Source organism: Rousettus aegyptiacus, unplaced genomic scaffold (genome assembly GCF_014176215.1).
Source record: "Rousettus aegyptiacus isolate mRouAeg1 unplaced genomic scaffold, mRouAeg1.p scaffold_m13_p_10, whole genome shotgun sequence".
In the NCBI taxonomy this organism is placed as follows: Eukaryota; Metazoa; Chordata; class Mammalia; order Chiroptera; family Pteropodidae; genus Rousettus; species Rousettus aegyptiacus.
The window spans coordinates 35,553,345-35,579,844 of NW_023416285.1; the positions used below are offsets into that span (position 1 = coordinate 35,553,345).

A 26,500-nucleotide genomic window follows, 5' to 3' on the forward strand; every position below is an offset into this window, starting at 1 on the left:
AACTTAAAATAAATTGTGTGGTGCTTGACAAAGAATTTATTTTAAGTATACATGTTTTTAAAAGAATTATCTTTTAATGAAATTTTCTATGGCTTCCAATATTCTCTATGTTGGTAAACCACATATTATTAATAGGTTTCTATTAGTAGTAGTTACTAATAATATGGCTGTTGTTTCTTTTCAATCAATGCTGTAGATTACACTCAACTTCAAACATTCTCTTAGTAATAGTAAAATTATTTCTATTGGTTTTTCCCATTAGAGCACAAAGCTTCTCATATACCTGTTTCTAAAATTAGTCAGGTGTTGTCTCATCACAGGAGTCACTGAGCTATTCATGTTGAAACAGACCAAAAACACAAAAGGAAAAAACAAATTTTCGTTTATTTTTTTTAAAGTCTTCCATGATTATTAACAAACAGATAATAACACAAGAAAAGTGTCACCTTTTCTCAGACTACCCAAAACGCAACAATTCTGCTTTTAAACTCAGGTTTTGTTCTACTTTACCTCCAGTATAGATTATTAGTGAGATGATATTTTTATGAAAATTGGACCTTATACTGAATTTATATTCAGTGAAAAGCTATATATATCATACTGTAAACAGTTTCCTTATACTTCAACAATCAGGGAATTAGAGAAATATGCAATTATATACAATTAGTAACCATTTATTAATGTTAGTTAGTGACCAATATGGTGGGATACTAAAACTCTTGTGTTCAAAGTGCTTAGACTCTAGTTAGGGATATATATAGCAAATGAAGACAAATACCTGTCATCCGAAGTAGAAAAAGAGTCACCAAAACAGAGGTAACAATAATATTTCTCTATGGGTCCAAGTCAGTGGTTTTACTTAAAAATAACTTTTTCTTAGATGCTAACCTGTCAAATTGAGTAAAAGGTAGCTGGTACATGTTATAGACTAAATTGTGACCCTTCCCCACGATTCATACCTGGAAGTCCTAATTAACTCCCAATGTGACACTGTTTTGAGAGAGGGCCTTAGGAGGTAATTAAGGTGAAATGAGGTCAAACAGTAGGCCCCTAATCCAAGGAGACCGGTGTCCCTATAAGAAGAGGAGACACCAGAGCTCTCTCTTCTGCTGTGCACAGCAGAGAGGCCACGTGAGGACACAGCAAGGGGTGGTGTCTGCAAGCCAGACAGAGAGGCAGCACCACGAACAAACCCGGCATCTTCATCTTTGACTTCTAGCTTTTAGAACTGTGAGAAAACACATTTCTGTTGTTTAAGCCACCAAATCTGTAATATCTTGTTATGGCAGCCTGAACTAAGACAGTGTTTGTCTAACTTAAGTAGCTCACCAGAGATGAATCTTACAATGCTAACACCCAATTTCAATTTGAACTTGTATTTTTATATATCTGTATATTAACATTTATATTATATTTATACATACATTTCTAACAAATGTCCACTTATATATGGATTTATATGTTGAATGCATAGATCTTATTTTCATAGCTACAGCTGCATCCATGAAGAAATACCATGCCTATTAGAATTTATACTATTATACAAAAACTCTTGTCTTCGAAGAACTCATAATTGGCGATTTAGGACATGCGGACACATATCCACAATAGAAATTGGAAAAGGAGGTACCAGAGGGGCAAGAATAATAGAGCATGTTACTTCAGAAGTGACAAGATGACTTCTACCGTGGGGATGGCGCGCTGTGGCTGAGATATGTGGCTGGAGTTTTAGGAAGAAATAAGAAAACCGTGGATAGGAAGCATTTTCACTCAGCGTCATTCTCAGTGCATAACACCTGGCATTTTGAGCAGGACGACGCTTCCATCCATAGAATTATTCAGAGCATTACATTTAGAATCCTTAGTCCCACAGGAGCACCCTCCTGGCCTTGTAATATCTATATTACCCCGCTATACATTTCCAAAGGCTACTCAGCAGCAGAATCTCTCCCAAGAGACAACCAGACGTTAACTTTTAAGGATGTGAAGAAAACGGCAGAAGTGCTAAATGAAATTTAAGTGACTGATTAAACGACTAATACACTTGATTCTAAAATGTTGCATATAACATACAAAAACATAATATTTTACTAAGTGCTGCTTACCAGTTATAAGTGTTTATTACATTTACTCAATGTTAATCTTAATTTTCCATTTTAAAGCTTCTCATTTCATTGATTCAATCATTTGCACTGAGTAATCTCTAAATACTTTTATCTAGGCATTACTCCCAGGATGTGTCTGATACAACTGACAAATAAACATTCTTTCTTTTTGACTTACCTGATCTTTCATTTAACTGATTTCCCTACATGATGTTTGTAATCTGGGTTGAAGATTTACGGAGAAGGGACAGATCATAAAGACAGAGTGAATGATGAGAAGACAAAGATAAGAACCACAATGAAGACAACCTGTGCAACTGAGATCCAAATGGGGACCTGAAAGGTTATGATTCTGTTGAAGATCAAGTTCTCCAGGAAGCAGACCCCAAGACAGAGTTGAGCATGGAGGGTGCTTATTAAAAAGTGCCGTCAAGATCAACACCTGTGGGAGAAAGGAAGGAAGTGCTGGATCTAGAATGGTCCTTCCGATTTGTCCCTACCAGGGCTGAAGTGACCAGGCTTTTCACCTCCTCCTCCCTTCGATCAGTCCACTGCTTTGGACAAGCTCCGTGAAGGCTCTAGTCTTGCAGCTCGGGCGTTATGTGAAGGCATTGACCCCCAAAGGCCACCTTTCTCCCTTACACTCCCAGCAGCGGTGGTATCAATTCCTCTACTGAAGTGTCATCTGGGCAAGCATTACAGTGTTCACCACTGATTCTAACTTCATACTTTAAGGAAGTGGAAACTCAAGAGCAGAAAGTAGTCAGTTAGTTGGTTACAAATCTGCATTTAAAACACAGAACTTATCATTCCATGTTTCTTACTATTCTAACCACAAAAATAAAATAATAAATTAAATTAAATGTTGATGTCTACTTTGGAAATTATGAGCAAGAAATATTCACATGGTTTATGGAATTGCTTGAACTGAGTAAAGAAAAGGAATGAGTCCAAACAATTCCAAACAGGTTTATAAAGAGAAGTAAACTGTCAAATTCATCACTAAATTATGAATAGAGATATGTCAAATTTTTATACATGAAAGTTTTGTTTTTAAATAGCTTTATAAATGCTTTACATGGCATTCTGTTGCCCACATCTATATTACCAATATACACTGTATTAAATGCCACCTTTTTGTCTAGGTCTTCAATGGGTCTCAGCGGGAAAAACATTAAACTGCTAACCATGCTCAGGACTGACACTAACCAGGAGAGTGTGTGTACTTCATTTAGCTAGTTGATTAACCTGCTTGGTTCTTCATTTTCTAATTTTATTCAAAAGTGGTTAGATATGATAACACAACAACTTCCCATTTAAAATGCTGTGGATAGTAACGGAAATGTAAGTTCTTTGACGATATACATAAATATTTCTTTTTACATCATGCTTCCACTCATAGACCACATTCTGGCCACACTGTCCTTTCTGTTCTGTGCTTGCCATGCTCTTTTCCACCTCAGGGTTTCCATGCTCCTTTTCTCTATCCTGAACTCTGACCCCAGGACATCACATGACAGAATGACTCCCTTTCACCTCTCAGGTGACGGCACCAAAGTGATCTCAGAGGTCCACACAATCTAAGTATTCCCTCTCTGCTTAAGCCAAATTTCCTTTATATTAACTTATTTTCTTATCTTGGTTACACAATATCTCAGATCGTCTTGTTTATATAGTGATCTGTTATTCACAACTGAATCCCTACAACATATCAATGCCTGGCATTTAAGTATTCAATCATTCATGTGAAAGAGTGAATGCAGGTGGTGAATGAATATGGTTTACATAATTTTAAATACACATCAGAAACAATAACTGCCCAATTATTTCTCTGGAAAAAATCAATTCATTCTATATTTCCGAATAAATTCAATAAAAGGGAATGCTAGTCTCTATCTAAATATCAACACATTTAGTAAGCAAGCTACTTTTGATCTGAGTCCTCCTAAAGGACATAATGATGCGCAAAACAATATGCTTCTGTTTCCACAGATAATATATTTTTCGAGATCACAAAACTACTATCTGTGTGGGAAACATTTCATCTTCTGAACTGGTAAAACATTTTAAGAAAAAAATGTTGAAAATTCTTAAGAGTAAATGTCCGATTTTACATTAAAAACAAGCCTATTATAAAGACAGTTTGTATAAGAGAGACAAACAAAAACAACCTATAAATTAAGTCACTAGACTTACAATAATATTTTTGCAAGAAGGTTTTATAATTTTTGGCTAGCTTTAAAGCTAGGAATATAAGATGTCCCAGGAGATTAACTGAGTGCAGGAATTCAACCTCTGACAGGGTCAAATGGAATGTCCTTTGTGATCCTGACTAAACATTTACTCTTATACTCAAATTTGGATCATTCCATTTATCTAAGTCTATGCTTTCAATGCAACATTAAATACTTTTATTTTCAACTAGGCAAGGAATTAGATTTTATTTTCATCTACACCTATTTCAAGTTATAAATTCGATATACATTCTCTTGTCTTTACTAGGGAAACATTCTTTTATTTACCTAAAACTTTCTAATAGTTCTTTCTTTCAACTCTGTAGTTATTCTAGAACTTTGGTTCTTGTAGAAAATACCATGTTTACTCTACCCACACCATTTATTTTCATGAGAATTTGATTCTATCATCTTTGAAACATCATCTTTTGAGATCAGTGAGGAATTACTAGGTATAGGAAAGCCTGGTCTAGAAAACAGATTTTCTTAGAGAGACTGGAGGCAGAAATAACTGGGACTGATTGATGTCAGGGTCACAAAATCACAAGCAGTATCTGAAGAAGAACAGATGCAAAACAAGAAAGATATCTTACTATCTTATGAAGTACAGCAGAAATGAGTATAAATAAATCCTGGAAATATATTTGAAATGCATTTGGCATGCCAAATTTTAAATAATAATCATTCACTAACTGAAATTATCAGTCAGTTGTCCTAGTCCATGATAACATTAAAGTGAAGAAAACTGAAAAAAATTAAAATAGAACCTTGAATACAGGCAATATCCTTCAGTAATCATTTTACACAAAGACTAATTCTATGTTGTGCCATCGTTTAACTTACCTTATCTGTTTCATAAGATATGTTAAATGATGTAAAAATTCAGAGGGGGAAAAAATGAATATGGGCCACTGTTATATTCCACATTCACATTTTAGCAACCTCACAGAATTAAAAATGTTTTCCAAATGAAATGTCAAGACAATTATTTATTTTACCCAAGTAATATTGCAAGAAGTCTTGGATAGCACTGTTACTAGTTTCAAGGAAATAGAAAACAAGTACAAAGCTAAGTTAAAGGCAACTTTATTACAATACTTTTCCAAACTTCAAAATGCATTCATTATTGCATTCAGATCTAATATATAATACATTATATTACAAGACAGAAAGCATTTCTGGTCAGGTATTTAGCTTGCTTATATTGCCCAAAACAGAGCTTTCTAGGAATAGCAGCAACACACAATAGTTTATATCACTAAGTAAAATATTTCTATGATGTTGCATAAAGAATCATTCGTATTATAATTTATTTTATGATCATTTCCTCTGATTTAGAATAAAGCAAGGCTATCTTTTCTATATCTTACTAGTTAAGGCTTTAAAATATTTCCTTTAGTAGAACATAGAATTTAAAAAAAAAAAATTAACCAAACCAAAAGAACACCATATTTCCCCACTGCAAACAGGGGCAGAATTCTCTTCTTTCCTTTTTCTAGGACCCAAATCTGAGCTTTCGTCTCTTCACATAACCATCCTGAATAGTACCTGCTTTAAAAGATACCCAAATCTATAATGAACTCTGTTCTAATAAAGTCTTCCTGTTTTAGCTTGCCTCATATTTGCTTACTTAGAATAATTTGCAGCCCACTTTTAATATTACATTATAATGAACTTAAGTCACCTTGAGAAATACAGTAACATAAAGGACATGTTTTCCAAATTAGACAAGAACAATATTTGCTCATCTACCTCTGCTTCAAATGACCAACCCAATTCAACTTACGAAAAGAATTCCTTTTCTAAGGTTACTACCCTAATAACAATGGAAACAGATATAAATCCACTGAGTAGACCTAGTCCCTTGATACACTCTCTTGGTTTAACATTTGTGAGCTACCAACTAGCATAAAACGTGTTCATCCTCCTCGTTTTCACAACAGCAGGAAATGGTTAGAAAAGTATAGAAAAGGTTCTATTTTTCATAAGGCAAACTTAATACAGATTTTGCTATGAAGTCAGAAAAAAAGTGAATGAAAAGGTATGTGCTGGCTGCTTGAGGGAGCAAGGCTCATAAATCACTGTACATTAAGAGCACGTGCTGAAACTTCATGGTGCCAGTCACGTAATTTTGTGTATTTGGGACTAAAGACGTGAAGGGGTATCTTTTCCCTGTGGAAATAAAAAAAGAAAAAAGAAAAAGAAAAGAAAAAAGAAAAGTGATAGAAGAGTCATAAGAAAGAGAAAGTTGCTATATTTTGTTCATCATGCAGATAACATGCCTATTAAAGCTTAATTTCACATAGCTGTTTTATCAAATAGCCAAAGATATTAAGGGTAGAACGTTTTTAGAAATGCAGAAATTAATCTACAGAGCCTTTTTGGAAACATCAATTTTTATGCCCCAATAAAGTGACTGCAAGACACATGAACTCATTCACAGAGATCTATAGTGTTAGCAAAGCACCCCCAAATACACCCTTCTGCCCACTTATTTCAATACTAAAGAAAATAAGCTTTAGACATAAAATTCAGACAATATCTACTAATTTTAAAATCTGTAAGTTGTACATTTAAATCCCACAAAAGGCACCAAAGTTAAATGCTTAGCATCTAGTTGCAAAGATGAAATGCCATACCATTATACTTGAAAAAGTAAAAAACAAATTGAGACCATTCATGAAAACCATTCAATTTACAAAAAAAAAAAAAGACAACTTACTTTGCCTTCTTTGTATTATCAGTTTCAGATTCTTTCACTGAAATATAATAAGCAGATCCAGTATTAGTTTGCTTTTTTAAACTTTAAAATCACTTAAGCAATTACATGTACCAATCAATACCAAATAGTCAAGCCGCACAAAGCCACTAAAAAAAATTCCCTATCATCTTGTCATTGGTTGTATACTACAACCAGCACTACTACTACTACTACTGCTTCTGCACTTTTTAATGTAACTCTCCTGGGCTGGTTTCTTATTTACAACACTCATATTATGCATGGCATAATTTAAAGGCAAACTGTCTCAGGAAAATTATTGTTTCCAAATAATTATCTCTCTCTTTCTAAATGCTACTCTCCGTGTAAAGAACATTCCTCTATTAGAATCCCTGGGTATTCACTTACTATGTTCAGTCCCAGTGATCTGAGCCAGGATTCGAAAAGAGCGAGACTGAGTTGTGCCTGTCCTCGGACGCCAGTCTTCAGTATCCTCAATCAGTCTCTTCTTGCTGGCATCGCTATGGGTGGGTATGTGATAAAACTCTGTGTTACGGTCCACAATGTGTTTTCTCGGTGGCCTAGGATTAGGAAGGAAAAAAGAATTAAGCAATTTTTAATAATATTAAGGGTAAATAGTCCCTGCCAAAGTATTTACAATGTATACGTTTAATACTCAGTGTTCCTTTTATGTATTTTGCTTGCAGAAGTATACAGTCTCATTTTTTTAAAAAAGAGCATTCTTCTAAAATAGAGTAGACTTTTTTTTTAATTAGAAAAAAGGTGCATATATGCTAATATAAAATATTAGTATAAGTATTCAGCAAAAAGGTTACCGTTTAGGTGGGATTTTCCTTTTAAGTGACAGAAGAAGGCATCAGAAGAGAGATTTCCAACATGATGAAAAGGAAAAGAAAAGATCGAGAAAAGAAGGGAAATGAGAAATTAAAAAGTCTGCATGAGTTAAAATAAAACAATTTGAAATTACATACTTGAATTGTTCATCTAATGCCTAACAAAACACAGATATGAACTATATTCACAACCACTATTAAACATCGATAAGCTGCTAAAATATACTGGCTTTCACAAAGTCACACTGTTCTGAAGATTACATGAAATAATATATGGAAAAGGGATTTGTAAACTACAGAGCTCGAGAGCTTTGAGTTTGCTAAGAACATTCATTTTTTTCTCTTAATAAAGCATAAATATTGGGGAATTCACAAGTACATTATTTTAACACTTTAACCTAAGATCTAGTAAATATAATAAATACTTCTTCCATCTCTCCTCCCTCTCCCCCAAAACAGGATAAATGAAAACCTCTGGAGACTATGAGTTTAATTTCAGAAGAGGAAAAGGAACCTGAGTCTGGACTAGCAGACTACTGGCACAAGATCCAAGTAGAGCAAGTGCCCAAGAGCGTCAGATGTGGGTGGCAACACCTGCTCAGTATAACTTACTGCTAGAAAATAACGGTGCTATCAGAATTCCACATGACTGCTGTCATTTTAATAGTTACACTATCAAAACTGCCTCAGTACACTAGGAGAGTTTTTGCCCAGTAAAGAATATGATAGAATTAATGTTAACAATGGCTTTAGTGTCAGACGGATAAAAGCCTCAGGTACTAGATCTACCACTCAGTGTATGTTTTATGCAAGTCATTTAATTTCTCCAAGTCTAGATTCTTCCTGTCTAAGAAACAGGGATTGCATCTAAAGTTTTTTTTAAGAATAAGGTAGATAATGTATGGAAAGTGTTTTCTACAGTACCTAATATATAGCAATGATTCCATAATGCTTTGATTACTAGAAAAGTTATTTGCCATGCATGTTCTAAAACTGAATCATCTGCATAAATAATTAAAAGAATCAATAGTATTTATATACATAATTCATAATGCTTATTATAATTTGATAGAATTTTAATATTCCAGAAATGAAATATCTAAGACCTTTTACTAATATTGAATGAAATCTAATCCTTTTTAAAATAGGTACATTTTTTTAAAAAATTAGAAAAGAACAGATTATTTCATAAGCACACTGTCTTTGGCCAATATAAATTCCTAAACAGACAATACTTTATCTTATGCAATTACCTGAAAAACTTTATTTTGCTACTAAATTTATTGTTTTAAATTTCTCTATAATTATTGAGTGTAGTTTATTCTCAAATGGTGCGAATGTCAGGTATAAGACTATTATATCATCTATAAAAAGTTTGGTCTATAAAAACACAAAACAGTAGTATCTACTTAAGACACTGAGAATAATAAGATGACACCACTTAATATTGTTTAGCTCCGACACACTTTCAAAAAGTATAGAACACCTTGGACTCTGTGACATTCACCACAGCAAAGGTCTTGTGTTAAGTGATATGAAGTTTCTGAACATTTACTTTGTGTCTTCTGGATTTGAAGCTCTAGACTCTGATGACTATAATTAAAAAATAATCTCCATGATTTTATCTTTTTAAATGTGTTTGGGAAGAATATAATCTTAACTATCAAGAGCAAATAATTTATTTCAAAATACAGACATTCAAAATTAGAAAATTTATTCAAATTTTTAAAAAGTACTAAACAAGGAAGGCCCAAACTACATCTCTAACTTCAGTATACACTGTCTATAATACTTATCTATGTCCTTAAGGTTTAGCTTATTAAGTTTTTCCACTGATAAGTGTGGGTATTCTAAACATACCCACCATTTCATACAAAGTTTTCTAGCATGAAAAACATGTTTCCTGGGCTCCTTAACATATTTGAAAATTCCTGCAAGGTGAAGATAACTAACAAAATTTGCTGGTGGAGTTAAGTTGAAAGCAAGACAAGAAAGTCAGAGAGACGATGATGAAAATTGCAAAAGAACCACAGATTAGGTACTTACACAGTGCCAGGGTTACTGAAGGAGGAATAATACACACAGAAAAGATGTGATAGAGTTGAGAAGACATTGATGTTCCCAGGATAATGTAAAATAGACAAAGATGAGACCAAAAAAAGAAGAAAAGAAAAAAATGAAATAACGAAATTCAAAACGATGAATTTACATGAATATGTTACACAAACATCATGCTTCAAAATAATTATGTAAGTATGGACAAAAATGAATAAGCGTTAGTCAAAATTCTGTTATATTGTTATTATTTAGACAGTTCTATCTACATTTTTGTTTCCAAAAACACTGAAAAATACTTTCTATATTAATGATGATTCAAGTCTCAAGTTACTAAGACCAAGATAAAAAGATCTACTATTTTAAAATATTTTTAGGTTTCTATAACATTCATTTTAGCATGAATCCAAATTACTACCATGTTCCTAACAAAAGGTAGAAAATAAAATAATTGGATGTAAGGTGTAGAAATAGATCGTTCTAGAATCGTTTTTAAAATCAGAGTAGAACAAAACAGCTCTTACATAATACTAGTATACAGTAATAGCAAGTGCAATCTCACATAAATTATTCTGAATCATATATTATAAAGGAATAATACACTAATTGAAAATTTTCTTATTTGTTAAAATGTAGTGGTTATAATGAAAAGTATAAGAAGCAGAGGGTCATAAATACTAGGCTATCATTAAATTTTTATACTCTCCCCTGTCCACCACCCTCATTCACAAACAAATTCCAGTAAGTTTAGAACTGATTTGTAGGAACTCCATAGTTCTGTATTGTAAGTGAAAGGCATGTCTGATATGATATAATAAAGGAACTAGGTTAATAACATGTGAAGAGGGAAAACCTCAAAACATCATTCAGTCATATAGTCTATTAAGTACAGAATCATTTTTAAAAAATACAATTGACCCTTGAACAACACGGGGGTTTAGGATGCTGACAACCCCCTGCCCCACCCTGCACAGTTGAAAATCCAGGTATAACTGTTGACTCCCCAAAACTGTGCTGTCCCTCGGTGTCAGCTGCAGGTTGGTTCCAGGACCCCTCGGACACCACACTCCACAGATGTTCAAGTTCCTTATACAAAATGGCGCAGAACAATGCACACAGTCATCCCTTTGCATCCCTGGAATCCCAACCACTGACCGAAAATATTGTTTTTGTTCCATAGTTGGTGAATTCATGGATGTGAAACTCAAGAACATGGAGAGCCAACTGTATGTTTACTGAAAAAATTCCACATGTAAGTGGACCTGTGCAGTTCAAACTATGTTGTTCAAGAGACAGCTGTATACTCATATTCCACTAAAGACAGAAAATTAAAGTATAAACTCTAGTTTGTCAACACACTGTTGAATCATTCCTCCACAATAAAGTTTAGTCAGAGTATCTAATAATGCAATATTAACACAGTGAGAAAAACTGCCCACCAGTTTTAACACTAAGATGGTGCAGTGTAGCTCTACTTGCAAATGTCCAAGTCAGTTTCATAAGCTTGACAAAGATCTGAATTTCACTGAACTGGGCTGGGGCAGAGTCAGCTGATTTCAGTAGTTTACCAATATTTATTTTCTCTTTAGCCACAATACAAAGCATTCTCTCCTCTGCCTTGCTGTTTTAAGTAGTAGAGAAATTGTTTTTCAAAATAAACTTCCCTGAGCAGAATTTTAGATATATATTTAAACATTATAAAGTTTCTGGAAAAAATGTTATGTCAACATAAAGCTGGGGTGGGGTTGTTCTGTGGTGTGGGGAGGGGCAGCAAAGGGCGGGGAGAGGAGATTGGTTTCAATGTAAAGATGCCCGTTTGAATATGCCAAATATTTTCACACATTTTAGAAAATGTGCCCAAGTGGAACAGCCCACCCTACACTACAGTGGCATTTGTGCCAAGGTGACAGTTAGATGACCTGGCTTCTAATTCTGGTTAAGCCCTGGGCAAGAAGCTTATTTTTCCTCAACAGTGACATGAATTATAATTTCTTTGTCTTTTAGACTTCTTGTGAGGGCATATGTCTAACACATTTATTTAAAAGCACTCTGAAAACTCTATAAATAAAGGTTTGTTAGGATGGATCCCTCAACTGTTCAATATATTAAAAAAAGTACTATCAAGTCCAACTGTAGTTTATGCACATTATATGTTTATATAGCCTCAATTCACTCACATTATCTTCAAGTCTATAACATTAAAAACAAATTACAAGTAACATAAATAAGTCCAGATCACATATAGGTGATACAAAGGAAGCACACCAAAATTTGACTTCAAAAAAAATGTAGGTTCCAATCTGTTGCTTACATATTGCATGACTTAAGAAAATTAAGTAAATTCTGTGTTCAATTTAAATGAAAATTAAATGACATAATGCATTTAGAAACACCTAGCACGATGCATAATAATATCCAAAAATTAATCTAAATCTTAATTTAAAAAATATATTTAACCTAAATGCTTAAATTTATTTTTCCAAGTCCCATTTTTCCTTCTTCACGAGTCAAATTGTTTTTTATATTGGAATCCAGTAACTAGTCAAAGTCGTATAAGAATTTAACTTCAAACAGACAAACAATAAATTAGGGTTTGGGGATTTTTCACTAGTACCTGGTTGTGCAATATTTCTATGTGAATATAATATGAAACTATTTAATTAGTGAGACCACAACCACACTGGAATAAAGGTGCTCTAATAATTCAACAGATAATTCTCTTTAGTGTCTTATATATTCTGCATTTCCAATTCTACTCTACAGTGTAATGATAAAGAAATTTCAGCACAAGTTCAGAATAATCATAATAAAATTTTCATAACAAAATAATCATAACAAAATTTTTTAATTTTTATCTAATGTGACTTTTATCTACTTTTAAAGCCACTGTCTATAACAACGAATATGAAAGTGAGGTTTTCAAGTTTACCACAGCGATTTCCAGGGTCTATGCTAACTACCTGAGACATTTAATAAGTTCATAATTATCTTTCTTAACTAATTTCAAAGGTATATAGATTTGCTATCATCCAGTGACACACAACTGTACATATAGAGGTCTAATCTTTCAGCAATATTGTTTGAAAAATCAAAAATGTTCTTAGAGACTACCTGAGAAACGCTGTATTTTTATCTGAATTTGGAAATCAACTCAGTTTCATATATGCCGATCATTAGATATGTTTATGTTTTCTCTAACTCATCTTTAGCAGTCTAGACTGATACAAATTACATTCCCCCAAGGATTACCTCTTTTAAACCATTGCACAGCAAACCCCACATATTTTATAAACAAAGTTAAACACTAATATTTATTACCAAACAGCAATTCACTACCACATAGCAATGCAAACCAAACTTATTTAAAAGACTAAATGTGGTTATTCTACATTATGGCTGTTTTGAAAAATTTAACTTAATTTTGCAAAACTCGGGCATTCATGCTATTTACTCATACATAAATCACCATATTTCCTCTCCAGTAATGTGGATACTAACTTTGTCACTTGTGTTTTCTGCAAAGAGAAAAACATTTAAAAATATTACTACTATACCATTATATTTTGTATCTTCCAAGGCCAGGTTCTTCAAAATACCATATAAAAACTGTTAGAAAAAACTGCAGTCCAAAGAAACTGAAATTTATTAATAGAAGATGCATGAAAGACTTACCTCTTGAAAGCAGTGGCACATTATAATGCAACAGCATATGTAAAGGGAAAAGGTAGCTCACTTAAACTACTTGATACAAAATAGCTTCTCTTCCAGTTTAGTCCCATTTTGCTGTGAGTACGAGAGTAATAAAAAAAGTAGCAAGGCAATACCAATAGTTTTTATATGCAGAAGGAAAGATTAAAAATTTCTTATAGTGCCTGATTCATTATTATTTATGAGGAACAGGAATGTTTAGATCATATTATTAAGAAATATTCTGAAAATATCAACATAATTTTAGATGTCATACTATTAGAATGAGTAAATTTCTCGGTAATTATATATAATTAATAAGCACTTGTTTCTGTCATATGTTTACTGATGCTATATACATTTGGGTGAAATGTCTATCACAATGGCAAAGTAACTAGTTACTTTAAATCACTTAAAAACGAAATCCTCTTGCTTTGAGGAAAAAGATAACATGCATTTAACTTTACATCCTTCTAAAACCTTAAATTTTTGGTTACTGGCATACATTATTTTTTAAATAAAATGTAATTAATAGAAAGTAACAATTCTCAACTTTGAAAAGAGTTCTGTTTCAGTTCTTTTGTAACATTATAAAAATATGAGACACTTAATAATTACACAATTAGTAAAAACTCTAACAGTGAAAAAGTTTGGCACTTGATGCAGGAAATGCACCGATCGATATTACAAAACATCTCTTCAAAATGACACATCGCTGACAAGTAAAGTGTGTGATTTGTTTTTGATTTCTCTAATCTAAACATAGTTAAGAGAAAGGGCCCTGTAAATTTGTTTTAGAATTTCACAGACACCGCACTTTGTTTTTGAGTAATCAAGTTGTCGTTCTCCTAACATCTGGACGACATATGAAATCAAGCTATTTTTAAATACACCCAGGTTGCAAATGCAAAGCAGTAACTTGCTTGTTAATGATAAAAAAAATATGTAATAATCACTCTTTTCCTGAATCTTGCACAGTGCTGCACACCAGGCATGTGTTCAATAATCACATGGCAACTGATTAAGAAGCCATCATAAAGGCTGTAATATCACTGCCTATAGTCCCAGTTTGAAAATAATAAGCTTTAAATCACTTCAAGTTTAATCATCATAACCATACTCATAAAATACAAAATTTAAGCTCAATATTTTCAAATGTTTTAAATGTACTACTTTTCCAAGCCTCAATTTGCTTCTCTACAATTTTCCACTAAAAACACTTTCATATAAAATTTCTAGAAGTGTTACAAGAAGATTTTAGCTCAAACATCTCCTTTAATGGACTTTTTTTTCTACTGAACCTGGAATTTAATGAACATGGTAAACTGTTTTTAGTTTTCTATGGGCCTAGTATTTATCAGGCGGCATCTGTCTTTTCAGAATATCTACTTTGATTACTCTTAAATATATTGTTTTAAAACTATATATATATATATATATAAACAATATATATATATATAACCAAACACTCAACACTACATCCTATTTCTCTTCCTCACATGAAAGAATAATACTTTTCAAAGACACTACTTTTCCCTAATATATGTATCAAAACTTTAAAAAGCCACCCACAACCACAAAACCCTATGCAGAGCCCAGTAGCTGCTCTCCCAGACCTCCTCCTGCTCTCTCTCAGCAGCAGCCTGGAACCCTGCCACCCTCTTTTTCAAAGCCCCAAAGTTGCCATGGCAGCAGTGCTACTGAAAGCACAGTCCCTTCATTACATGAATTAACATTGGGAAGGGATTATCTCAGAAGCTATCCACACAATTATTTTAATTATATTTTGCTGGGAACTGGCACGGGCAAAAACCATCACGCACGCAGATTATTTCCCTTGTTTTCCTTTTAAAGTACATTTTGTCACAATAAATCTGATCAAAATGAGTTTACAAAAATGACTTTGGCTTAAATTATGGTCACTGAATTAAAAAGATATAAAACAACATCTGTAAATGAAGAGTGCTGAAAATAGACTTTAACCATATTTTTAAATGTATCCAAAAGGGAAAAATTATAAGATACAGATTTTCAAAAACCTTTGCTAACATTATAAATTTAGTTTCCATTGCTTTAAATCCATTCATTTTTAGAAAAATCTTTACAATGAAAATATTCTTTAATTTCCTTCTGATGTTTTACAAGCATCCCTCAATGTTACTGTTCTGTCATTACTGTTTGCTTTTTAAAAACTAAATTCTAGCTTAAGCTTATCTGAAAAAAATGTTGCTAGCTATCTGACCTCGCTAATGCATCACAGACTTGAGTCAATATTAACTTGTTTTCTATCCTCATAAGACAAATTCCTAGGGAAAAAAACTTCTTATAAACTCATTTCCTCTCTTCTTAAGATATAATACATAAGCTGACCCAACTATAACCACTGTTTCAACTTTTTGTGACTAATAAAAGGATGGAAAATTTGAGGAAGAAAGATTCAAGATTTGCCTTGCATTATAAGTGCCAGCTGCTCAATGCTGTGCCAGGACTGGGAGAAAAAGAGTTACAGAGTATGTTACATGGTTCACAACATGTCAAAATGCATAATTAGGTTTTGATTAACCTTTAATTGCCTTGCAGAAAGTGCTGTATATATAAAATAATATAAAGCTACATGTTAATGAAGCAAATAAAATTTCATCTCCCTTCCTTCAAAAAAAAAAAAAAAAAAACAGTTGATTTGGGGGGATTTAGATTAAGTGGTTCCTGGAAATTGCCTGAAAGAATAGGTTTGATAAGAGCAGAAAGCACCCTTGACCACCTACCCATTTTGCTGTTTACTGTCACCCTGGGATCCTCTTCTCTGTCCCTCTGCTAGCTCCTGAGCAGTCTCGGAACACACGCTGGTGACTGTGGGCTGCCGTGGGACATTAACTGCAGGTTTACCAGCGCTCAGTGCAGGTGAATGCTGGTCAGCACTAAGATTGGCATTAGCATGCAGTCCAGATGCAGCGAATGGGGGAGGAGTGACAGCAGCCACGGGTGGAGGGGAAGCATGTGATGAAGTGGTCGCGTGGGCCGGGGTGAAGGCAGACGATGGTGATGGGATGGATGTGACTTTTGGTGAAGACACAGAACCAAAGGGCCGTGGTGCCTTATTGTAGGCCATGTTGGTTGTGGAAGTGACTTTGGACACAGCAGGAGATGAAATGGGTACAGGTTTAACTACTTCTTTAGGTTCTCCCTATGTAAAATAAAAATAAACATACACAAAAACACACCAAATACATGCAAAATAGACTCATTGAAAAGAACACAGCTAGTTTTTAAAAAGACAAACACAATTATGTTAGCAGCCCAAACTTTACATGTTTTTAGATAAAAACAATGAGTTGATATAGCATAACATGCATGATAACTGTTCCCAACATGCATAACACAGATGCACACGCTGAATATTTTATTTTTATAAAAATGAAAGGAGTTTCAAAATATTTAGGAAACAGAGCAGGAAAGCTATGAAAAAGCCTAAAGGCCATCAATAAGTGTCAATTTAGACATGTTCTAAAGGAAAAAAATTTTAAATACTCCAAATAAATAATACATTGCTAACCAAAATGTTTATTTTAAAATATCCAGAGTCTCAATTATAATTCTATCTTTCAAACATGTCTAATTACTCTCTAGAGTATAATTGATTCATGCAGAAGCAACAGCACATTTCTAACTCTTCAATGAAAAAACATATAAAGGAATAAGATCACTTTCATCTAACTCAGAAATGTGCACATTCTAATTAATTATTTTGAATCAAGAAACTGCTTTTTAAAAAATCTACAAAAAAGCAAACAAATGAACAAAACAAAATTCATCCTTTCCCTTTCCTGCAATCTACCAGTTTCTGTTTCTGGAATGTTTTAAGATATCATTCAAGGAATAAACAGGAGTAAAATTCTTTCCCTTTTCCAAAATAAATATTTAATAGTTTCATGAGAGAAAAAATTATCTTAGACGTTTCTTCACTGCTATAAGCCAAAGAAAAAATAACTAGTAAGAAAGAACAGTTCCTCCTAAAATTAACAGAATGTGTTTGTAAATCCCTGTTCCAAAGCAAGTGTAAAGCTTTTTTAAAAAAAGCAAAACAGGTTGAGCTTCTATGACATTTAAGAAGAAATCCTTACTCACCCTACGATCTTAGATGAAAAATAAAAATTTGTAAAAAGCATGTAGTGGTGGCTATATTATGTTTAATTTTAAGAAAACAAAGGTAGTCTAAATTAATCTTATAAAGATAATAAAGCTGCGGGGGCGGGGGGGGACTATCTCAGCAAATCAATATCAGTAATTCAATGGGAAGACACAATTAAAAGGAAAAAAAAAAAAACCCAAAAGCATAAACCAGATGTATATGAATAATGGGTTAGGGCAACTTGAGGATATATATGAAAAAACAAGGCATTTGCCAATAACCTAATCTAAAAATATTATGAAAATGTAATTTAAAATTTATTAATATCATTAATAAAAAGTTATTAAAGATACTGTGATATTCATTTTCAGTAACTACTTATTTATTCTCTTTAGAATATGTGAATAAAGATAGTCAAATTAAAAGTGAATGTAAGAAATTTGGGCAAAAGTTATTGATAATATATGGCAATGGAATAATGTTTTAATAATATACGTATAATTACAGATAGTAATTCTGTATGTGTTGATTTCCATTTTCTTCTGTCATCTTTAAAAGGACGGAAATGAGGTAAATTATATTGAAACTATAAGCTGTCAGTATGGCCTGAGAAAGGAATGGAAATTACAGGCATTCAGAAGGGACTATCAGATGGTAGCCTAGTGATACTGGATAAGAAACACACCTTTTGAACAGGAACTGGCTCAGGCCTAGGTGTAGCAGATGCTCTGGGGGGAAAAAAAGAGAGAGAAAAGGGGAGGAAAAAACATGAATTTTTATAAATTTGCAAATTTCTTATTAATTTAATCTTATTGTTATATACCTTAATATATGCTAAATCATCAGAAATTAGTTTCATAATTCATGGCTTTGACTATTCACAATCTACTAATCAGTTCATGGAACTCAAAACGCTGCAAGATCCAATATCCTTACACGATAGGTATTTATTAGTGCTCTACGTACTCAAATTGGAAAGACAAACACCAAACCCTTTGCTAATGTACTCATGATTAATCTTTAAATTAAAGCTATTCTTTATCCAAAGGAACAATGTATAATAAACATGACTTTCTGATCCTTGAGTAGTTTCCAAGATATCTCATCTGAATCTCTATCTCCAATAGTATCTGCCTTTTCTTCTAAAATCCATGAATATGTCTATAAGATAATGGGTATCTTTGTGAAGATACTGAATAAATTCTGGTTGAACTGGGTCACCAAATGAGTATTTATATTCTAAAATGGGTCTTCAAGTTAATTTACTTGTTATGCTAAAACTAAACCATAAATTCTCCCATTAGGCTGTCATTTTAATCAAAGTGATGACTGTACCATGTACAATTTGAGTCCCAGAATCGGCACTGTGCCTGACATGTACTAGGTCATTAGGAATGAGTGTAGAAAGAAGAAAATAAGGAAAGGACAAAAATCCATGCATAGGACTGGACTATTTCCAAATTCAAATTAATTATTTTTAATATATATTTTTGTATTATTACTGTCCCTTTGATTAGCGTGCTGCACAAATAGTAACAATAATTGATTTAGAGCAATTATCTCATACAATCATGACAAATAACTGAGTGACAACTATTGTTATCCTTATTTTTCATACAAAGAAGTTCAAAGTTAAAGTAAATTACTTACTAGGATGGAGCTAAGGTTAACGGTTCTTATAACAATATACTGGCTATAGTCAAAGATAGTAACTAAATGCCTGAGAAAGGTTCTAATGATTTAAAGACTATTTATCCAATATTAAGGTACATGCTATAATTAATAATCCCAGGAGCAATCTGACTCCTCTTATATGACACAAGACTGAAGAGAAGACATCAAGTGCAGAATTTAAGAAATGTAACCATCGTAGGTACATAACAACTGATAACTTTAAACTACGAACCATGAGGTCATTTTACTTATAGAGACAACATATCACCAACAGAAGATGCTAGCATAGGTCTCTATGAGCATAATCTAGTAATGAACTTCCAAACAACATTTTCAGCAGCAACTGAATTTTCCAAACTAATTTGGTTAGCTAGGGCAAGCATCGATTGAATCACTGGCTAACCTAATGACAGGCTACAATGAATGATAATATGTGGTTACTGCTATATAAAATTATACTCTGCAGTTGCCTAAATTTTCATGTGTATTCTCAAATAGACTTTCCATTTGTATGCTCAAATTTCTTTTAGCTTGGAGGGTTATTATAACAAGCAAAAGAAACAACTTCAAGTACAGAACAATGGCATCTTCCTTTCACTGAAATTTCACAATATGTAAATCACAAAGGATCTGTGAATTAAAACCACCCTAGATATTATGGACAGTTTGCCATAATAGAGAGGATGGTATCTTTTTTTCATCTGGATCCTTAAAGGTCCATGAAGCTCTTCTAGCTACATAAAAACAATTTATAAAAAGGAACATGATGTGTAACAGTCGCTAGGCTTCCAAACAGAATAAAATGCATATGTTCATGTTATGAAAACAAACTCTTTAGTTTCTTTCTAGATATTCGTTCTTAAACAGCGTTAGAAATAACAAAAGCTACAGAATAGTTTTCACGAATTTTGTAGTACAACTTCTTAACTTTATTGAAAAAGCATAGAATGTTAGAGTCCTAACACACTTTGTGAATTGAAAGTTCTACAAAAATACTACTTGAAATTTTGAATTCACAGAAAAAATTTTTAAAATCTGAAATGTCAATCTTTTTGCCCTGCTTCCTTTTGATAAGGTCTCACAAGTACAGTGATATGAATTAAGACGAGCAGTCAGAAAAAATAATGGCAACAGGCCCTCAAATTCCCAGGATTGAGTCTGTTACATATTAAAAACACCAACATTTTATACAAAAAAAAAAAAAATCAGCTTATAGTTAGATGTCAAATAATACAGTTAACCCTAGATGTACTAAACATTAGTTCTATTGGCTTAAATATTTAAATAACCACCAAATAAGTCATGGAATTGCTGATACTTAGAAGTTTCCTTAGACTTACTTTATCATATGCCAATCAGGTTATCTGTCTGACCTCTGAATATTTACGGGAGCTCACAATTTAAATCATGTAATTTTTTTAATGATTCTGTTTAAAATGGCCTTCATTTTTGTGCATTTCACTTTTTAGAGTAAAAAGAAGTCAACCTGTCCGCATTAAAAATATTTAGAAAAACAGCTGAAACACATATAAGGTACATAAAATCTATAACATGCATTAATTACAGTAGACTATGTAAATCTTATATTTAAATGTAATTACATACTTGTATGACACAAACTATTATGGTTCAGAAAATTTTTAATACATGATAAATAAAATCTATAAAATTAATAGCACTAAGTTTTTTTTTAAAAAAATCAAACTTTACTAATTATAGAATAACAAAATTAAAAGATGACCTTTACTTTCAAATGTGTAAAGATTTTTTAATGTTACTACATAATGCTTGTGAGACTATATATTTCTGGAATAACTATGTATCATTATAGCTCTTTTGGAAAATAATTTGGCATGAGTTTATAAAAAGCCTTGAAGAAAACTCATGCTTTTTTATATATTAATCAAGTTCTGGGAATTTATTATAATAAAATAATCTGAAATATGGAAAAGTCTTTATGTGTAAGACATTTCTTCCTTACAGTGTAACTTAAAATAGTGAAAAATTGTAAACAACCAATTAAACCTATGAGAAAATTGTTAACTGCAATATAACCACATGATGAACTGGTATACAATGATTTAATCATTCATAGGAAAAAAAATGAATTACATGATAACATGCTTACTTTATGTGGTTAACTGAAAAAGGATGATATAAAATAGCATGTACAACATAATCAGTGCATGGAAAAAAAGTGGATAGAAACACATCAACATTTTAATAGAGCCTCCATATTAATAATGTTTTTTTTTCCTCTTTTGTACGTTTCCCACATTTTATAAAACATACATGTGCTGCCTTTTGTAATAAGTAACACTATATCTCAAAGTACCCTTCATAGAAAGCTACTTTCCAAACCACGAAACAAACACCAAACAAACAAAAAAAATTGTTATCAAAGATATTTGAGAAACTTGAAGTTACAGTTACATAAGCATCTTAGTCACAGGATGCATTGTTGTCCATACCCATTTGAAGTATGGAATACTCATTTCTTTAAAATATTCATTTAATTAGGGAATCTTTTTCAAGACTCAAGTTAAGAAGAGGAAAATCACTCTGGGAAATGATATTTTAAAGAAATTACATATCTGTAAGTCTGAAATGTTTACTTAGGTCTCCTATATGTGGCTAAAATTAAGGGGAAGAAATATTACAGTCCATAAAATCCTCTAAATTATCCAAAGACTACGAGCATAATTTAATCAATTTACATATTTCCTATAGTCCCTGGGGAGAAATTCCTAACATACAAATAAGAAAAATTATTCCTTAAAAGTAAAATTTTATAGTTGTCTTTTTTTTTTAAGAAAAATATTATATTGAGTATCTGCTCCTTTACCTTGGAAACGTCATAGAGTACTTAAAAATGAATAATTTTAAATAAAGTTTTAAAAGCAGGTGTAATTATTAAAAATTATTCCTACATTTTTCTCTTCAAATCCTGGGAAATATACAATAGGATAACATATCTCCCTTTCAACCACAGTGATCATCACAAATCACTTTTGCATAGTGTGTTTCAAACCAGCGGAGATCTTGGCAATGGCTTAGTGCCACAGACTCAACAATTTGCTCATTGTTCTCTCTTTGCTTAGTGCAAAGCCACTGTATGGGAGTAAGCCACGATGGTGAGAGTCTAGTGCCTTGGCCCAGTACTATCCTTAGCTCACAGAATTCAAAGAACAAAGCTGTCAGTGTGGCTAGAATAATCTATTCTGAAAGTTGATTAATTTTTGTAAGAGCTGTATCCAAAATAAAAATCCCTGATGCATTACAACCAAACCTCTGGCTGAACAGTTGAAAGGAGTTCTAAGTTATAACAGATTGTATTAGAAACTAGAATTGTGATGCCCTGGTTAGAATAATGTATAGGAAATAAGTCATAAATAAGCAACAGCTCTATCAAGGGCAAGATTTAAAGGAATCAATCAGAATTGCATCTTCGGAACATGGTGTTATATTTAATGGTGTTATATTTAAGTTGTATTTTTCACTAACTGATGCATTTTCTAATATTACTTTTTAAAATAATAAGTTTTTAATTAATAAAGTAGCCAATGAACGTTCACATTAGTGTTTAAGAATCAGGAATTAAGCAACAGAATTAGACTGATAAATATTATTCACAATATTTATTATGTGTTGGTGACTGCTTCAACCATATCTAAGATACTTAACTCATAAACAACCATACAGAAAAAAGGAGGATTCTTAGTTCACTTTCTGTGAGATGAGCTTTATCTAAGTTTCCCACAGTATAGCCATCTTTGGGCTCAGTGACCTCAGGACCCATAAACACTAGGGTACATCATTAATCACTTTAATTGCAAAGTTGTCAATTTGCAATAACAAAGCAAGTCCAGAAGGGAAAAAGTGAGCATTCAAGTGTGCAGAATGATGTCTCTTTAAACAATTTCCCCATATTTTATTGTACTTCCAGTCAGTTCACTTTCCTAAAAACTCAAACCTAAATCATTTATGGTAATATATCAACTTTTTTTCTAAATAATTTGAGACTGTGTAGATTATATTTTCTATAAGCAAAAGTAAAAAAGTTATATATCAGCATATTATAGCACTTTTTAGTTTATAAAAGATTGTACTCATCATATACACATGCAGTCACACAAATGGTTTCACTTGCTTTTCTTTCCTTTTCTTTCTTTTCTTTTCCTTCCTTCCTTCCTTCCTTCCTTCCTTCCTTCCTTCCTTCCTTCCTTCCTTCCTTCCTTCCTTCCTTCCTTCCTTCCTTCCTTCCTTTCCTTCCTTCCTTCTTTCCCCTCCTTTCTTCTTTCCTTTCCCTCCTTTCTTTCTTCTTTACATCTTCCCAATCTTACAATGGGAACTAACAAAGCATATTTTTTCCACTAGAGAAAAAGAAATAACCCAAAGCTGGGGAGACTTTGAAGAATAGGAAAAAGAAAGTAAGAAGATAGAAGCAAGGGAATTACTCTAGTCCATCTAACCACCTGGGGTCCCCTCTGTTTGGGTTGGGCTTAAAAGTGGGTATGGCTCTGAAAAGTCCAGTACAGGCAGTTATCACTTGATAATGACTTCCCATGGTAAAGGTGACAGCTCTTGCTGTAAAGATCCTTTTCTGGAGGTCATAACTGTTGATGGGGTTTGAGAAGAAACTTCCATCAACCATTTCTAAATCAAGCCAGAGAAGGAGAGAGGGATGGGGGAAGTAAAAAAGACTTCTATGAGCTTCCCTAATTCACATGGTATACTATTTTCAAGGAGAAAAACAAATGCACAGGAGAGAAGGGGGAGTAGACGAGAGAGCATTAGGCTAAATTTAAAACAAAATATTTCCCATTATATAAATAATGAGAGCATTACAGCTACCATTTATTGGGGTCTTAGGAGAGGTTCAACACTGAATTAAAGGCCTTATATATAACATATCACTTAAGTTTCAGAAATAAAGCTTAGATGTCAAATAACTTGGACTAGTAAAAAGCTTAACACCAATGTCCACATTATCTTCCCTGTAATATATCCATCTCACCCAATAAGAGCCAACAAATTAACAAATATTTCTTCCTCTCATGATGTGCTGCTTTATTTTCTATGGCTGAAGTTCACTAATTCAATTCTATCAAGATCTTCAAAAATGCAAATGAATACTGATCAATTTTAATAACTAGTTTTGGTAACAGTTTTATATATTACTTAACATCCTTTACTTGAGAACATCCTTTCATTTGCCCAGTCGTCGACATTTATTGAGCTGCTAGTACTGTTCCAGGGTTTGGAAATACAGCAGAAGACAAGTCAAAGAAGGCCCCAGCCTGAAATCTCCATCTAATGAAAGAGACAGATAATAAGCCACTAAAGAAGATAGTTTCAAAAGTGATAAATGCAAAGTCCAGTACAGGACTTTAAGACCAGTTACATAATTCTACTTGGTTTTAGATGTTAATTTATTTTTACTCAACATTATTTCCACAAGAACATTTTTATCAGAGAAGAAAATTTCATCTGTTCCTTATGCCTCCTGTCCACATTCAAAATAACCTCAGGATCATTCAAGGGAGAAAAAATGCATTTTTCTAACTAGTATTTATTAAATAATTTCTATCAAAAAGAATGTTGAAGTGGTTGTATAATATTTTAGATGTGTTCAAATTAAATAAAAAGAATTCCAAAGTTCAGGATATTTCATTCTTATTACTGGTAAAGTTCTTTTACAGTGAAAATACTGTTTCAATAAAGGGTATATGAGGAATCCATTTTATATGCCCCATTGTTAAGAAATGGCCTACTGCCATGCCACCCTGAACAAGCCCAATCCCATCTGATCTTGGAAGCTAAGCAAGGTCGGGCCTGGTTAGTACTTGGATGGGAGACCACCTAGGAAGATCAGGTGCTGTAGGCGTAAAAAATTTAAAAAAATAAATAAGGGATTGTAAGCTGACAAGGTCCTTGCAATCTGTGAGGTCAACTAAGGGTTGCCTCGTCAAAAAAAAGAGAAAAGAAAAGAAAGAAAAAGAAAAAGAAGAAGAAAAGAAATAGCAAACTTTACGGTAAAAGGCCAGTCAATATTTTAAGCTTTTTGGGTCACAGGATCTTGATTCAACTACTCAGCACTGCCAGTATAACAAGAAAAATAACACAGATAAAATGTCAAGGAGTGAGCATGATTGTGTTCCAATGAACTTTATAAAAATAAAAACAGGTGGAGAAGCTAGGTTTCACCTGTAAGTCATTATTTGCCAACCCCTGGTTTAGATCATTTTATAGTTTTGATTATAACGAACCTTCTAGTAAAAAAATTCTACATGACCATAGCTTTTTGGGATCCTAAACTTCATAATCATTCTGCATAATGAAACACCCCTAATTACAGTCTGTTCAGACACTGATAGGTATAAGAAATGAGGTTAGCCTCTCATTATTCAATTTGTGGTATTGGGACATTACCTTTCAATTTCTTTTAACTCCTCTACCTCATACTGACTGCAACTGAATGATCCATCTGAATTTCCAAACCACCCTGATACTGAAATTTAGTGAAGGAAGAGGTTTAATATTATTGGATTAAGGATGACATTTAAGCACTATTTTTAAGTCTGCTACTCGGCACCTCAGTTCATTTGCGAAAACATGATAAAGGCTAAAATCTCTCATTTTCTGCTTCTACATATTAGAAATGAAACTACTAGTATGTAATGTTTTTTTTTTAATCTAAAAGAACAACTAAAAAGGGTGCAGTCTGCATTCTATAAGAAAAGTTGAAAAGCATAATTTCTTTCTTTCCCATTCTTTTCAACCAAACCTCTATACTTTATTTCACAGCAGGCATGGGTTATAATACTTTTAGGATTGATATAAACAGAGCTATAGTCTCTGAAAATCTATGAGGTTTACATCTTCCTTTGGGCACAAAAGTAATTATTCCTGTTTAATATATCTACTCGGCTAACTCCAATCAGGTTGAGAAAAAATATTTTTTATAAACATAATATTTCATTACTAATATGAAAATAATAGAGTTTGCAAAGCAAATAATCTGCCTGTGAAAAAGTAGGAGT

General features: G+C 32.8%; 1 protein-coding gene and 1 non-coding gene across 22 annotated transcripts in view; one reads left to right on the forward strand and one right to left on the reverse strand.

Annotated features, from left to right (window-relative positions):
* The window catches only part of PDLIM5 (PDZ and LIM domain 5), a 177,851-nt gene that overhangs the window by 59,529 nt on the left and 91,822 nt on the right, over window positions 1–26,500 (reverse strand). For 8 of the 21 annotated variants that reach the window (XM_016144328.2, XM_016144321.2, XM_016144320.2 and 5 more), the window contains 6 exons: window positions 18,469–18,511; window positions 16,420–16,838; window positions 9,959–9,973; window positions 7,895–7,912; window positions 7,467–7,639; window positions 7,062–7,098 (listed from right to left, as the gene is read on the reverse strand). In XM_016144328.2, coding sequence (XP_015999814.2) covers window positions 7,062–7,098; window positions 7,467–7,639; window positions 7,895–7,912; window positions 9,959–9,973; window positions 16,420–16,838; window positions 18,469–18,511 — 705 coding nt within the window. Of the gene's footprint in view, window positions 1–5,409; window positions 6,512–7,061; window positions 7,099–7,466; window positions 7,640–7,894; window positions 7,913–9,958; window positions 9,974–13,465; window positions 13,483–16,419; window positions 16,839–18,468; window positions 18,512–26,500 lie in introns of those variants that run through there. The other 13 variants (XM_016144332.2, XM_016144324.2, XM_016144329.2 and 10 more) reach the window with 9 other exon arrangements.
* Window positions 25,226–25,344, forward strand: LOC118608977. The gene has a single exon (XR_004953227.1). It is a non-coding gene; the product is annotated as a 5S ribosomal RNA (ribosomal RNA).